Source organism: Oncorhynchus mykiss, chromosome 9 (genome assembly GCF_013265735.2).
Source record: "Oncorhynchus mykiss isolate Arlee chromosome 9, USDA_OmykA_1.1, whole genome shotgun sequence".
NCBI classification, from domain to species: Eukaryota; Metazoa; Chordata; class Actinopteri; order Salmoniformes; family Salmonidae; genus Oncorhynchus; species Oncorhynchus mykiss.
The window spans coordinates 685001-700711 of record NC_048573.1 but is presented as its reverse complement, the minus strand read 5'-3'; the positions used below and the strand labels follow the sequence as shown (position 1 = coordinate 700711).

The 15711-nt window shown below is 41.1% G+C and overlaps 1 protein-coding gene across 2 annotated transcripts in view; it reads right to left on the bottom strand.

Annotated features, from left to right (window-relative positions):
• Window positions 1-8623: 8623 nt before the first annotated feature.
• Window positions 8624-15711, bottom strand: part of eno3 (enolase 3, (beta, muscle)) — a 17040-nt gene continuing 9952 nt past the window's right edge. The window contains exons 4-11 of one of the 2 annotated variants that reach the window (XM_036986999.1): window positions 14750-14878; window positions 14167-14300; window positions 12477-12699; window positions 12081-12278; window positions 11893-12020; window positions 11127-11251; window positions 10701-10868; window positions 8624-8869 (exon numbers count right to left, since the gene is read on the bottom strand). In XM_036986999.1, the coding sequence (XP_036842894.1) occupies window positions 8800-8869; window positions 10701-10868; window positions 11127-11251; window positions 11893-12020; window positions 12081-12278; window positions 12477-12699; window positions 14167-14300; window positions 14750-14878 (1175 nt within the window). In that variant the 3' untranslated portion in view covers window positions 8624-8799. The remainder of the gene's footprint in view (window positions 8870-10700; window positions 10869-11126; window positions 11252-11892; window positions 12021-12080; window positions 12279-12476; window positions 12700-14166; window positions 14301-14749; window positions 14879-15711) is intronic. The other variant, XM_036987000.1, reaches the window with a different exon arrangement.

Below are 15711 nucleotides of genomic sequence, written 5' to 3'. Positions count from 1 at the left end.
CATGAACATCCCCACTACTTAGTGCTTGTTTAGCCAGTACATGATCATCCCCACTACTTAGTGGCTGTTTAGCCAGTACATCAACTGCCTTGTTCCCCTCCACATGGGTTGGGACCCAAGTATCTATTATCTCTATGGTTTTGTAGTATGTGATAAAGCAGGTCTCGTCTCCTTTGTGAGCTAAAGGACTGAAAACTCATCAACACTGCACATGACTCAGAGCAAATTTCTACACTGTCTGGCTTGACTTCCTCCACCCACTGCAAGGTCAATAGTATTAGTAGTAACAGTAGTAGTAGTAACAGTAGCAATAATAGTAGTAACAGTAGTAGTAGAATTAGCAGTAGCAATAGCAGTAGTAGTAGTAGTAACAGTAGTAGTAGTAGTAACAATAGTAGTAGTAGTAACAGTAGTAGTAGTAGTAACAGTAGTAGTAGTAGTAACAGTAGTAGTAGTAGTAGTACCAGTAGTAGTAGTAGTAACAGTAGTAGCAGTAGTACTAATAACAGTAGTAGTAGTAGTAATAGTAGTAGTAGTATCAGTAGTAGTAGTAGCAGTAGTAGTAGTAGTAACAGTAGTAGTAGTAGTAGTAGTAATAACAGTAGTAGTAGTAGTAACAGTAGTAGTATTAGTAGTAGTAACAGTAGCAATAGTAGCAGTAGTACTAATAACAGTAGTAGTAGTAGTAACAGTAGCAATAGGGGATTTTCTGGGAATTCTCGGTGCCGGAGTTTGCGACTACAGACAATTATAATAATATAGTTATTGGCGGGGAAACTCAATCATTTTAATAGCAGGACACCAAGGTTCGTATTTCAGCTTTGACACCGATAGACTAAAATAGATTTTAGATGTTAATTCATCTATTTGTATGTTTTGCCTGAAAAATATGGTCGCTAGTGTTTGTATAAGATATGAACTGAACGTTTAATATGCTGTTTAGATTGAATTGTAAAAAAAGAAGTCGTTAAAAATAATGGCGAGACAATTTCGATGTAATACGCTATTTTGCCCAAAATGATCTGCTGGAAAAATGTATTGAGATGGGAGTCGTATTTAAATAAATGTATCATAGAAGAGAAAGTCACCTAAACCGGGTTAAATGTAGGGAATAACGGAGAGATACGATACAGTTTTGTGCCACCAGGATGATATATTTTTTAATGAATGGACTGACATACGATAAATTTAGCACAGAACATGGTACGTTTAAATGTTAGGGTATAGAAAGTTGAGAAGTTTGGTTGGTTTTATTTTGTTGATATAATTTAAAGCAGAACTCAATCTGAATAGGGAATATATATTTTACAGAGGCAGGCTGACTGCGGCTTCGTTTTACGTTTACAACACCGTTCCTCAAATTTAAACAGAGAAAATGGGTTGTGGTATTTAGAGGGAAAATGCGTGCATTATAGCTTTGAGTTACTTTTCAGAAGTGGCTAAAAGTTCCAAATACATTTTTTTTAAAGGAGCTGAATATCGTACGGATAGTCTGAAAAGATGCTACAGCTAGCAACAGAATTGCTAGGCATTCAATTGGGCTATATAGTGCACTACTTTAGACGAGAGTCCTATTCCCTATATAGTGCACTACTTTAGACGAGAGTCCTATTCCCTATATAGTGCACTACTTTAGACGAGAGTCCTATTCCCTATATAGTGCACTACTTTAGACGAGAGTCCTATTCCCTATATAGTGCACTACTTTAGACGAGAGTCCTATTCCCTATATAGTGCACTACTTTAGACGAGAGTCCTATTCCCTATATAGTGCACTACTTTAGACGAGAGTCCTATTCCCTATATAGTGCACTACTTTGGACTATAAAATAGGTAAGAATAGTTGAATCGTAAAAAGTTGTGGTTGTTTTCCCGAGTATTGATTTTTGGTTAGGTAACGCCAGTGAATTCAAACAAGAAGTTAACGTATTCTAAAAACATTATCTGTTTTCATTACTGAAGCAAGTAAATGTCTTATCTTAAAGGGACAGTGCACGTTTATCACAGTGGTTTGAGTGTATGGCAGTGTATAAAATATTTTGGGGTGACAATTTGGAGATGGACTGAATGAGTTACATGAAACATCGAGGGATTTGGAGCAAATGATGTGAAGGGATTATCATAATTATTAGTTTTCGTTGTTGTAGTAAACATTTGGGTTAAGGGGATTTCCCTATTCCCAGAGACAAGATATCTTAAAGGGGTACACTCACTGATGGAATATTAGGAGTTTTAATTAGACAAGTGAATAATGTATTGGGAATAGAGTCGTAATTAAAATGCTAAGTCAAAGACGAGACAGTTACTTAAATCAAAATGAATTCTAAATAATAACGAAGAGACAATTACGATTTATGCCCATCGAAATGTTCGTATAAATTTAGCGAATTGAGAGATGAGAGATGTTGATTGATGTTGTAAATTCTAATTCAGGATTCAACAGATGTGATAAATTAGGTTAGGTTTATCGAACCCGTACTACTGATGCTGCAGACAGCCAACAATTATTTACTGTTCATTGAAAGTCGTTGTGGATCAGCTCTAGGCTGAGCGCTTGTTGATGACATCACTCGCAAGGCACTTTTGTCGCCACGGAAATGATGTTGTGACTGGGGGTAACGGAGAAAATAGTTTGCTGTTGAAAGTGTTTTGTTTATTTGGTTACTGGTTATGGTCAATTTTAGGGTTTGATTTAACGTAATTAAACATTGTATTCTGGTGTGTTTAAGTAGGATTCCTTCTTCCGGGACAGATGGAAGTTATCTAAAATATGTAAGTTGAAGGAGCCATTGGAGAATGCGTTTACATTTTTATTAAATATCTGGGATTAAATTACAGATTTCTTACACTGAGAAATGTACAACATTTACGGCAGAGGGAAAAAGTAATACATTGGATAATAATGTTATCAGGTTAATTGTATCTAAGGGTAGCATGTTCATTTAAGTAAACATATACATTGACGTTGTTTAAAACTTATGATTAATGATTTGAGTTAAAGGGGAATCATCATTAGGTTTAGTTTATAGTTCACTCTTGAGTTTCTGAATCGAAGTAGCATAGTGAATGCTAGTTAGGCGTTTTGTGTTCTTCTGGGAAAATGTATGTTTATGTGTCTCACTTTTAGATGTTTCCTGGGAATATAATCTTGGGGAGAGTGGGTGAGATTGAGGGAGTAAACGACCAAATTGAAAAAAACCTGGAAGTTTATTAAATTGTTTATTCATTAAGGTTTGCAAATATATACACATAAAACATTTGTTAGGACTATTTGTTTTAGTGCAAAGGTATTTTAAAGAGGCACGCTCACATATGGAACTTTATGAGTTTTTATTTTATGAGTTTTAATTACACAAGTGAATTTTTTTTATTTTAAGGATAAAGGGTTATTTAATATGTCTAATGTAGTATGGAACATGACTATAAAAGGGTGGTATGACCTATTGACCTTATCATGGTTAATCATGTATCGTCATCATGTATAATGAATTTGTGGTCATTTGGGTTACTAGTTTTAAGGTAAATTAATTATAATGGAGTTTTAGTTTGGGGTTTAGAATTATTGTTTGAATCACTGAAGAGAAAGTGTTTCAGGATTCTGTTTTACAATATTAGCTGTGAAGTTTTTTGAATTGGCTATTATTGATTTGGTATTACAACAGAAAATAATCCTATTTATCATTGAGAATAAATAGGGGGAGATAAAAGATGGTCCTTTGAGGTTTGGACAGGACATCGTATTAAGCCAATAGGGCAGGAAATTACATAGAAAAATAAGTTTAAGTTCTTAGGGGTGATAAATTACTGTAGGTAAGGTATTCCACACTATGCAACATATATTAAATTCATGTTATTGTCAGATAGAATACTGAGGATCCCTGAAGGAAAGAGCTTGTTAGTGTAGGAAGGATTTTGATATGGTTAGCATTTGTTTTGGCTTTGTTTGACTATTAGGAGGTTTTTTAAATAGTATTAAATTTAACAGGAATATAGGACATCTGTGATGATTTAGGATTATTGTTAGGACTAAAATAGATTGATTAAGGAAATGTAAGGACTTTAGAGATTGCCACTCATAGACATGTTTTTTCTAAAATCAATGATTTTAGATAAAGTCAAACAGTGAGACGCTTAGTGGTATTTGAGAGATAGGAGAGAAGGGGGTTACTGTTTAAATCGGTAAATATATATATTTAAGAACATATATAAGTAGCACAGATACTTCTTAAACTAGATAAGACACTTGACAGAGAATGATACAGGATTGAGATGAATGGATGCCCAAGGGAGAATTGGACATACATGATAATGTAAGAATATAAGGATCATTTACTAATCCTACCTAAGTCATTATTTAGGGTAGATAAGGTTGTTACCTGGTCAGAGCCAGGTATCAAAAGGGGGATGGGTAAGTTAGTGGCCTATTGGATAATAAACTAATAATACATTTAAAAATTAGCTAACAAATAGGAATAGAAGTTAAAGATATAATCAGATAAAACATATGAGAAACTGTTTGTTAACCAAGCCTGTATGTCCAGGATTTTATGCATTACAGGTGAGCTACAGGTGAAGTCACTCAATCCAGTCCCTGATGCTTGTTGGGGGGACCATACCAAGGACTCCTGGTGACAGCTAGCTGAAAGAGCTACCCGGATTCATATCACACGGCGGGAGGGTAGGACACAGTGACACTGTTGAACAATAAACAGTGTTCGAGAGGAGAACTGGAATTAACAGAATTCCGGGGGCCATCTCTCGAATGAAGAAAATCCTTCCTGTCTTTTCACCCCTGTTTTTGTTCATAGAAGTAAAGGTGTGTCTGGCTCTTGCTAGTGATGTGTTCTCGGGGAGAGGGTGGGGCTTCACATGGGCGCTGTTCGTGTGGTAATTGAGTGGTAATTGTGGTAATTGACCCATGGTTTAGACAATGAGGATTTTATTCCAAACAAGCATAAGAGATCCCTAGATCTGGGTAGACAGGACGTTAGAATAGAGGTTGGGAAGGATGTCTCAATGGAGTTTTATGTAGACCAAATGGGGTCTCTAACTACATGGCAGTCTAGGACTCTGAGCCATTATGGTATATATCGGTGCAGGTCCCCATATTGATCATGGACACAGGTCATAGCTCATACGGAGAGAGAGGGCTATATGAATCCACTCACCCAGTATGGAAGGAGGTGGAGTAGAGTGAAGGTGAGAGTTTTTGACTGTAATCCGGAGAGAGGGATGTATTGCATAAAGATACGCCTTACCCTTTCAACAGTAATGAAGGAGGATCTAGGGTTGTGGTATGGATATGACCAGGTCTTGGTCGACACCCTAGTACGGTTCCGGGTAGAGGAGGTTAGGCCAGTATGGTAAAGCTGTTCACGAAAGCAGGAATGCCAGATAACGACAGTTGCATTGATTTGCACTATTTAAATCCCCAGGTTCCTCCCTTTACAGTGACCGGAGGAGATTATTACTGTTTGGCCCGGTACAGTACTCTTGGGAAATGATGTCAGGGTGAGGTTTTACCGGCAGATTGGACAGGATTATGCTCCCTTGTACATTTGGGAATGCCTTTCACACTCATTCAACACCAAGACATGAAGTTTAGCCAAACGGGAGAAAAGAGCCACTCCATTTGGGTCTTTTGATGACAAAGTATACATTGATAACATTGGGGTTCCACGGGGGGGGGTGCCAGATGAGTTCAAAGCAAGAAATCAGATCCTAGCAGGATTAGAGTTATGCATTTTCTGGTGGTCTACTCTCAATAAGAACGTGGACTGGATTAATTATATTTATTATAATCAACAGCGCTTTACCAATTGTACCAGAGATGCTATTAAAGGTTTTGCAGAACAGACTGAAGCAACCAGCCTGATGGCTTGGCAGAATAGAATTGCATTAGATATGTTATTGGCTGAAAAGGGAGGAGTGTGCGTGATTTTCGGGACCATGTTTGTGCTTACAACCCAAATAACACAGCTCCGGACGAATCAGTGACCGAAGCCTCAGCTGGTTTGACCACCCTGGCTCACGGTTTGGCAGAAAACTCTGGATACTTCTCTGACTAATTGGTTTGATAGTATGTTTGGAAAATGGAAAAATATTATGATCACTGTATTATGGGCTACATTCACCTGTGTGACTGTTTTAGTTTTATGGGGCTGTTGTCTAATTCCCTGTGTACGAGGCCTTATTTCCAGGATTCTGGAGAAATCGATGACAATAGATAGTGAGGTACCAGCCGATTCCAGGTTCTGACCCGTGGAGTGCTGAATGCATGTCTACAGAACAAGTGGACGAATCTGGATCCTTCATTTGCGGGGAATTTATATTTGATGAGACCATTTTTGATGTTTAGGGAGGTTAGGTTGTATCTTGTTTCAATATTAAACTGTTTTTTTATGAAGATTGTAATGAAAATCCTGATAAGAAGAGTTATGATTCTGATGTAGGCCTGAGAAACAGTCAGTACGAATGCAAGTAGTGGGTTATGTTTAGGTGATGTTTTGATGACAAGAAATATCTCTAATAAAAATAGAAATGAATGAACTATATCGCCAGTCTGGCTAGAAGGCTTATCTCACAAGCATGACCTTGGCTCGGTCGTATATTATCTTAATAGGGAGAGACGATGTGAGAACCATACAGCCTTTGTACTAGAATGGAGATGGAACGGGTTGGTACTGAAACTAATGTCATTTTCAGTTTATAACCTGGTAAAATGTGTAAGGAGCAGTACTCCCGTGAATAAAGGCTGCTGTTTGACTAAGACTGGGCTCTGTCCATTTGTATACTAATAAGGGTCATACAAATCCTTATGAATTGACAGAGTGTTTAATTTTAATTGGGTGTTAAAACAGAGGAATTTAATTCCTACAACAAGAAGGTAGAAACTAGGGCCTGTAGGACCTGCCTTGTTGATAGTGCTGTTAAGAAACAGATCAGGGCTTTAGTATGGACAGACTTCTCACCATCTTAACTGTTGTATCAATATGTTTTGACCAAGACAGATTACCTCAACTTGCTCAATTCCCACATTATTTATTACAGGATTTAGTTGAGGTTTAGTGAATGATTTGTCTTTAACAATGCTTTTAGTTTAAATATTTAGGTCTAACTTATTTCTTGTCACCCACTCTGAAACTGACTGCAGCTCTAAGGGTTGCAGTGATTTCACTCTCTGTAGTAGCTGACGTGCATAGTGTTGAGTCATCCACATACATACACACTGGCTTTACTCACAGGGGCCTAGACAGCTGCCCTGGGGAATTCCTGATTCTACCTGGATTATGTTGGAGAGGCTTCCATTAAAGAACACCCTCTGTTCTGTTAGACAGGTAACTCTTTATCCACATTATAGCAGGGGGTGTAAAGCCATAACGTTTTTTCCAGCAGCAGACTATGATCGAACGTGTCAAAAGCTGCACTGAAGTCTAACAAAACATCCCACAATCTTTTTATCATCAATTTCTCTCAGCCAATCATGTGTGTTAGCGCTGTGTTTGTTGAATGTCCTTCTCTATGAGTTCTGAAAGTCTGCTGTCAATTGTTTTACTGTGAAATAGCATTGTACCTGGTCAAACACCATTATTTCCAGAAGTTTACTAAGTGTTGGTAACAGGCTGATTGGTCGGCTGTTAGAGCCAGTTAAGAGGTCTTTATTAGGTAGTGGAATAACTTTAGCGTCGGTCCTGTCCTAGTAGGCTTGAAGATGTGGCAAATAGGAGTGGAACTATCGTCCGCCATTATTCATTTTCCATCCAAGTTGTCAGACCCCAGTGGCTTGTCATTGTTGATAGACACATTTTTTCATCTCTTCCACACTCACCTTACAGAATTTAAAATTACAATGCCAGTTCTTTCATACAATGCCAGTTCTTTCATCATTTGGTCAGATACTTGGGATGTGTAGTGTCAGCGTGTGCTGCTGCCATGTCATGCTTAAGTTTGCTAATCTTGTGTGATGTTAAATATGAGCCACTATCGGTAACCACCGTCCGTTATACCCTCACAACTGTCACTTTAGTTTCCATTTCTTTCCTCTGATCCGGAGGGTCGCTAGCAAGTGGATCATATTTAATAGCATACTGTAGTGAGACATCTTGATGTACAGTACACCCCCTGGACAGGACACTAGTCTATCTACTGTTTCTATAGTGAGACATCTTGATGTACAGTACACCCCCTGGACAGGACACTAGTCTATCTACTGTTTCTATAGTGAGACAACTTGATGTTCGGTGAGTTGCTGTTGATAAGAGTGTTTGCTAAATAAATTCGATGTAAATGTAGTTGCTTTGTGAGATGGTGATAAAGTTCAGTTTGCGTTTGTTATATAAATGCAAGCTGGGCTTTGGCTCCAACTCAGGGTAGGTCCTCTGGCCCAGTGAGACACAGATGCTTCTCTCTTCACCTGCATTGCTTGCTGTTTGGGGTTTTAGGCTGGGTTTCTGTACAGCACTTTGAGATATCAGCTGATGTACGAAGGGCTATATAAAATAAATTTGATTGATTGATTGATTTGATGCCAGTCCGCGTAGATGAAAACAGAAAAGCCTTTCGGGTAAAACACCAGGGTAAATCCTTAATAGAAAGTCGCCATAAACAACCAATCAGAACAGGAGAACTTTACATTTTTTATTTGTTTTATTTCTCACATTACGTCAAAAAAGCCGCTTGTGATGGGAGAGGGTCGGAGGTCGAAGATTTAAAAAAACTTGACCCCTGACCCCAAGAGGGTAGACAGTCAGCTGTGATGGAAGGAAGAAGAAAGGCGTAGTTCAGGTCAGAGGTCAGGGTTTAGTTGATCTTGGGGTGGCGGTAGTCCTTGCCGGCGAACTTTGCCTTGTCTCCAAGCTCCTCCTCAATCCTGGAAGGGTCAAAGGTTAGGGATTAGAGGTCACAGTTTCAGTCATGGAATCATAGAGAATCTCTAAAATGGCCATTGGCATCCTAACAATATGACGAGAAAAAAAACGTATCCATCTTGGAAAACTTTCAATCTGGAAACAAGCAGTAAACATGTCGTCCCCCACAAATGATGCAGCACCTTGACAGCAATTGAAGCTTAAGCGGGACTTCACAGTTCGGAAATGTCAGTTTTAGTTTAGCGTCCCCTTGTGCCAATCAGTGTAATTAGCTGGGTCTCTATAGTAAGACGCACCAGTCACCCAAGTTAGGTCAAAATTGGCCCAGTGGTGCCTGAGATATGGCGCGTGACTAACTTCCATAATAACGTACGAATGGACAGAGATCCAACTCCATTGAGGGGGACACCTAGTCTAGTTGTATTGGTCAGGGTACAGTAGCTGTCGTCAGGGTTGGGGGTTATTTCCATTCAGGAAGTAAACTGAAATTCCAATTCTCTTTAAGGTTTTTCAATGAGGAAAATGTTGCATTCTAAATTGGGTTTACTTTCTACATTCATTTGCATATTTCCGTCAGGGAACGTCTTCTCTGTGAAGTTCGGGTACAACAATGCAATTTGCCATTGCACTCCTAAACAACGCAATTTTTTAAAACTTTGGTAAAGGGTCAAGTCTATAAAACTTAGTGCACTCTGTCCGTAACGATTGTAGTTTTGGGAACAGAAAACTGTATTGAGACTGAATGTTTAATTGATGAGAAAAAAAATGTGCAATTTTCATCTAGCTACATCTTCCTCCTTCTCCCACTTCCCACTTCCTCCTTCTCCCACTTCCTGCCACTGAACTTCCTCTAATCACCATATTTGGAGTGGAAGTTCTAAACTGATTCTTCAGATGTACAGGACATTCTGAAAATATTCAGACCCCTCGACTTTCCACTTTGTTGTGTTACAGCCTTATTCTAAAATTGATTAGATTGTCCCCCCCCCACCCCTCATCAAGCGACACACAATACCCCATAATGACATCACAATACCCCATAGTGACATCACAATACCCCATAGTGACTAAAAAAACAGTGCTGCAGAGATGGGAGAACCTTCCAGAAGGACAATAATTTCCACAGAGGAACTCAGGAGCTCGGTCAGAGTGACCATCGGGTTCTTGATCACCTCCCTGACCAAGGACCTTCTCCCCTGAAAGCTCAGTTTGGCTGGACGGCCAGCTCTAGGAAGAGTCTTGGTGGTTCCAAACTTCTTCCATTTAATAATGATGGTTTTTGCTCTGACATGCACTGTCTACTGTCGGACCTTATATAGACAGGTGTGTGCCTTTCAAAATCATGTCCAATCAATTGAATTTACCACAGGTGGACTCCAATCAAGTTATATATCACAAGGATGATCAATGGAAACAGGATGCACCTGAGCTCCATTTCGAGTCTCATAGCAAAGAGTCTGAATACTTATGTAAATAAGGTATTGGTTGTTTATTTTTAATACATTTGCAAAATTTTCTAAACACCTGTGTGTGGATTGTTGAGGGAAAAAACAATTTAATTGGTTTTAGAATAAGTCTAACGTAACAAAATGTGGAAAACCTGAATGCCCTGTATACATCATGTGAGACATCTGGCTCCTATCAGTGTTATGTCTGTCAGTCTACCATATATTAACCGAGGCAGTCTAACATAACACTATATATATATTAACTGAGTCAGGGTGCAGTAACTAGTGTATTCCTGTAGGGGTCCGTCTACCATAAGGCTCCAGTATATTAACTGAGTCAGGGTGCAGTAGCTCATTTATTCCTGTAGGGGTCATTATAACTAACCTCATCAGCTGGTTGTATTTGGCCAGACGTTCTGATCTACAGGGGGCCCCAGTCTTGATCTGTCCAGTGCAGAGTCCGACCACCAGGTCAGCGATGAAAGTATCCTCTGTCTCTCCGGAACGATGAGACACCATCACACCCCATCCGTTAGACTGAGCCAGTTTACACCTGTTATTCACCGAGAAGAGATGGTCAGGGGTGTATTCATTAACACACACTGTATCAAAACTGTAGCAACGGGGAAAAAATAAGTGTTTGTTATTTGACTAATTTAGGTCCCTCCCCGTAACGGCTTGTTTGCTTCAGTGTGGTTCCTAGTGAATACATCCCAGGTCCTGTAATATAGCCCCTGTGGAGCAGCTCTGCCAGGGGGCCCCTGTAGCCTAGTCCCTGTGATGCAGCTCTGCAAGGGGGACCAATACTTACGCCTTGATGGACTCTGTCACGGAGCCGATCTGGTTGACCTTGAGGAGCAGGCAGTTACAGGCCTTCTTCTCCACAGCCTGCTGGATACGCTTGGGGTTGGTCACGGTCAGATCATCTCCCACCACCTGGAGAATAAAATACAGATTATACAGGTTAACATCACAGTAACTAACAGTAATGCTTGGTCACGGTCAGATCACCCACCAGGGTTATACAGAACACAGAGAACACACACAGGGTTATCAGAGAGTAACTAACAGTAATGCTTGGTCACAGTCAGATCACCCACCAGGGTTATACAGAACACAGAGAACACACACACATGGTTAACACACACAGGGTTAACATCATAGAGTAACTAACAGTAATGCTTGGTCACGGTCAGATCACCCACCAGGGTTATACAGAGAACACACACAGAACACAGGGTTAACACACAGAACACAGGGTTAACACACAGAACACACAGGGTTAACACACAGAACACAGGGTTAACACACAGAACACAGGGTTATTATACACGATATATAGAGTTAACGCTTGGTTTGCAAACATTGCTAAAGACCCATTGTCCCTTTGTCATTATGGAGTATTGGGTGTTAGATTGAGGACATTTTTAATAAATCCATTTTATGGCTGCAACGTAACAAAATGTAGAAGTAGTCAATGGGTATGAATAGTTTCCGAATGCACTGTATGAATACAGAGAGGTCAGACCCCCTAGGCATCGGTAGAGATAAACAGTGAACTAAACAACTGGACCCACCTGGATGTCGACAGCGGCGGTGAACTTTGACCATGCAGCCCAATCATCCTGATCGAAGGGATCCTCAATGGACTGGACTGGAGGAAGAGGAGAGGAGTTAGAGGGGAAGGGATCCTCAATGGACTGGACTGGAGAGGAGGATGAGGAGAGAGGGGAAGGGTGTATATACTGTGTGTTTCTCTACGCACCGGGATATCCCTTGATGAAGCTCTTGTACAGATCTCCCAGCTGATCCCCGGTGATGTACCTGGCAGGGTCGTCAGGTGACTTGAAGTCTAGGTCGTACTTTCCTGCCTTGTAGAACTCAGAGGCGGCCACGTCCATGCCGATGATGATCTTGTCTGGGTAGCCGGCCTTCTCAATGGCTGACTTCAGGAGCTCCAGAGCTGGAGGGAGAGGAAAGGGTTTTAAAAGTACCATGCACCAGGGGGCCCTAAGACCCTTAGGGACAGTCCCTGTGGCGTAGCTCCACCAGGGGGCCCTATAGTTATAGTCCCTGTGACATAGCTCCACCAGGGGGCCCTAAGACCCTTAGGGATAGTCCCTGTGGCGCAGCTCCTCCAGGGTGCCCTATAAACTCTTACCCTCGTTGTTCTCCAGGATGTTGGGTGCGAAGCCGCCCTCATCTCCTACGTTGGTGGCATCCTTTCCATACTTGGCCTTGATCACGTTCTTCAGGTTGTGGTAAACCTCAGCTCCGATCCTCATGGCCTCGTGGAAGTTGGACGCTCCGATGGGCAGGATCATGAACTCCTGCATGGCCAGCTTGTTACCAGCATGGCTACCACCGTTGATCACGTTGAAGGCCTGGAGAGAGGGAGGAGAGAGGTGTAGAAGAAGAGGTTAGAGCTTGTTTATATTTGAGATTCTTCAAAGTAGCCACCCTTTACACACTCACTCGACCTCACGGCTTGGTTTTCGGTATGTTTTGGTGCCATTTCCCAGATCTGCGCCTCAACACAATCCTGTCGTCTCGGAACTCTGCAGACAATTCCTTCGACCTCATGGCTTGGTTTTTGCTCTGACATGCACTGTCAACTGTGGGATCTTATATAGACAGGTGTGTGCCTTTCCAAATCCTGTCCAATCAATTGAATTTACCACAAGTGGACTCCAATCAAGTTGTAGAAACATCTCAAGGATGATCAATGGAAACAGGAGCTACATTGAGTCTCTACGTTTGTTTTTTTCATTATGGGCTATTGATTGATTGAGGATATTTTTTGGGCTGCAACGTAGCAAAATGTGGAAAAAGTCATGGTTTGACTTTTTTTTTTTTTTTTTTTACACACTTCCTGTCGAATACTTCCTGTGTATATGAATATAAATAAACGCAGAAGTATGTTAACACCTTTACAATCAGTGGGTTCTATTTCAGACACACCCGTTGCTGACAGGTGTATAAAATTGAGCACACAGCCATGCAATCTCCATAGACAAACATTGGCAGTAGAATGGCCTTACTGAAGAGCTCTGACTTAACGCGGCACCGTCATAGGATGCCACCTTTCCAACAAGTCAATTTGTCAAATTTCTGCCCTGCTAGAGATGCCCTGGTCAACTGTAAGTGCTGTTATTGTGAAGTGGAAACATCTCGGAGCAACAACGCCTGAGCAGCAAAGTGGTAGGCCACACAAGATCAGAACAGGACCGTTGAGTGTTGAAGGGTGTAAAATCGTCTGTCCTCGGTTGCAACACTCACTACTGAGTTCCAAACTGCCTCTGGAGGCAACATCAACACAATAACTGTTTGTCTGGAGCTTCATGAAATGGGTTTCCGTGGCCGAGCAGCTGCACACAAGCCTAAGATCACCATGCTCAATGCCAAGCATCGGGTGGAGTGGTGTAAAGCCTGACCTCAACTCCATCGAACACCTTCGGGATGAATTGAAACGCCGACTGTGAGCCAGGCCTAATCGCCCAACATCAGTACCCGACCTCACTAATGCTCTTGTCGCTGAATGGAATCTAGCCCCCACATCTGGTGGAAAGCCTTCCCAGAATAGAGGAGGCTGTTATAGCAGCAAAGGGGGACCAACTCCATATTAATGGCCATGATTTTGGAATGAGATGTTGGACAAGCAGGTGTCCACATACTTTTGGTCATGTAGTGTAGGTAGATGATGGGTCAGGGTTAAATCTGTACTCATGGGGCAGGGTGATGTCCTGCTTATATTATATAGGTAGGTATGTGATGGGGCAGGGTGATGTCCTGGTTATACAGATAGGTATGATGGGGCAGGGGTCAGGGTTAAAGGTTAAACCTGTACTCACGGGGCAGGGTAGGATGACGTCCTTGTGTCCGGCCAGGTCAGCGATGTGTCGGTACAGGGGCACTCCCTTCTCTGCTGCTCCTGCCTTGCAGACCGCCAGAGACACGCCCAGGATGGCATTGGCTCCAAACTTAGCTACAAGCCAAGAGATTTAAACAGTGATTCTCTCTCCTCCAGTTGTAAAGTATGTTGCAGCTTATTCAAGGGAGCATGGACATATTTGCCAGAGATGACTTAGTAGGAAATGATCTAACTTTCAATGTTAATCAAGTGAATTAAAGGAATCAAGTGAATTAAAGGAATCAAGTGAATTACAGGAATCAAGTGAATTAAAGGAATCAAGTGAATTAAAGGAATCAAGTGAATTACAGGAATCAAGTGAATTACAGGAATCAAGTGAATTACAGGAATCAAGTGAATTACAGGAATCAAGTGAATTACAGGAATCAAGTGAATTAAAGGAATCAAGTGAATTAAAGGAATCAAGTGAATTAAAGGAATCAAGTGAATTAAAGGAATCAAGTGAATTAAAGGAATCAAGTGAATTAAAGGAATCAAGTGAATTAAGAGGATGAGCGACGTACATTTGTTCTCAGTTCCGTCCAACTCCAGCATGAATTTGTCAATCTTCTCCTGGTCAACAACGCTGAACTTCTGCTCAATCAGTTTGGCGGCGATGTCCTTGTTCACATGATCCACCGCCTTAACGGTACCTTTAGAGATAGTAAGAATGATTTGATATTTAGAGAGGGGCCTTCATGGAACACAACACTGTCAGACCAGACCTAACGATCACAGAGACACTGGAGATCTCCTTTCTATACATTGGTCTCATCTGTGACAGCAGCTCCATTTTAAAGTAGTCCATTTCTATGCATGTGGGCAGTTCATAAATAAATGGAAAAAGGTACCACCTAATGTGCTGGAGTAACTATACTCTTAGCAGGGAAGGTTGTAGTACTAGTAACAGTAGCAGTAAGGCAGCCCCCTTAGTAGTAGTGACTAGCTCAGCAAAAGCAGTAGAAGCAGCAGCAGGAGCAACAACAGTAGTAACAACAGCAGCAGCAACAACAGTAGTAACAGCAGCAACAGCAGCAACAGCAGCAACAGCAGCAACAACAGTAGTAACAGCAACAACAGTAGTAACAGCAACAACAGTAGCAACAGCAGCAGCAACAGTAGTAACAGCAGCAACAGTAGTAACAGCAGCAACAGTAGTAACAGCAACAACAGTAGCAACAGCAGCAGCAACAGTAGTAACAGCAACAACAGTAGCAACAGCAGCAGCAACAGTAGTAACAGCAGCAACAGTAGTAACAGCAACAACAGCAACAACAGTAGTAACAGCAGCAACAGTAGTAACAGCAGCAACAGTAGTAACAGCAGCAACAGTAGTAACAGCAGTAACAGTAGTAACAGCAGTAACAGCAGCAACAGTAGTAACAGCAGCAACAGCAGTAACAGCAACAACAGCAACAACAGTAGTAACAGTAGTAACAGCAGCAACAGTAGTAACAGCAACAACAGCAACAACAGTAGTAACAGC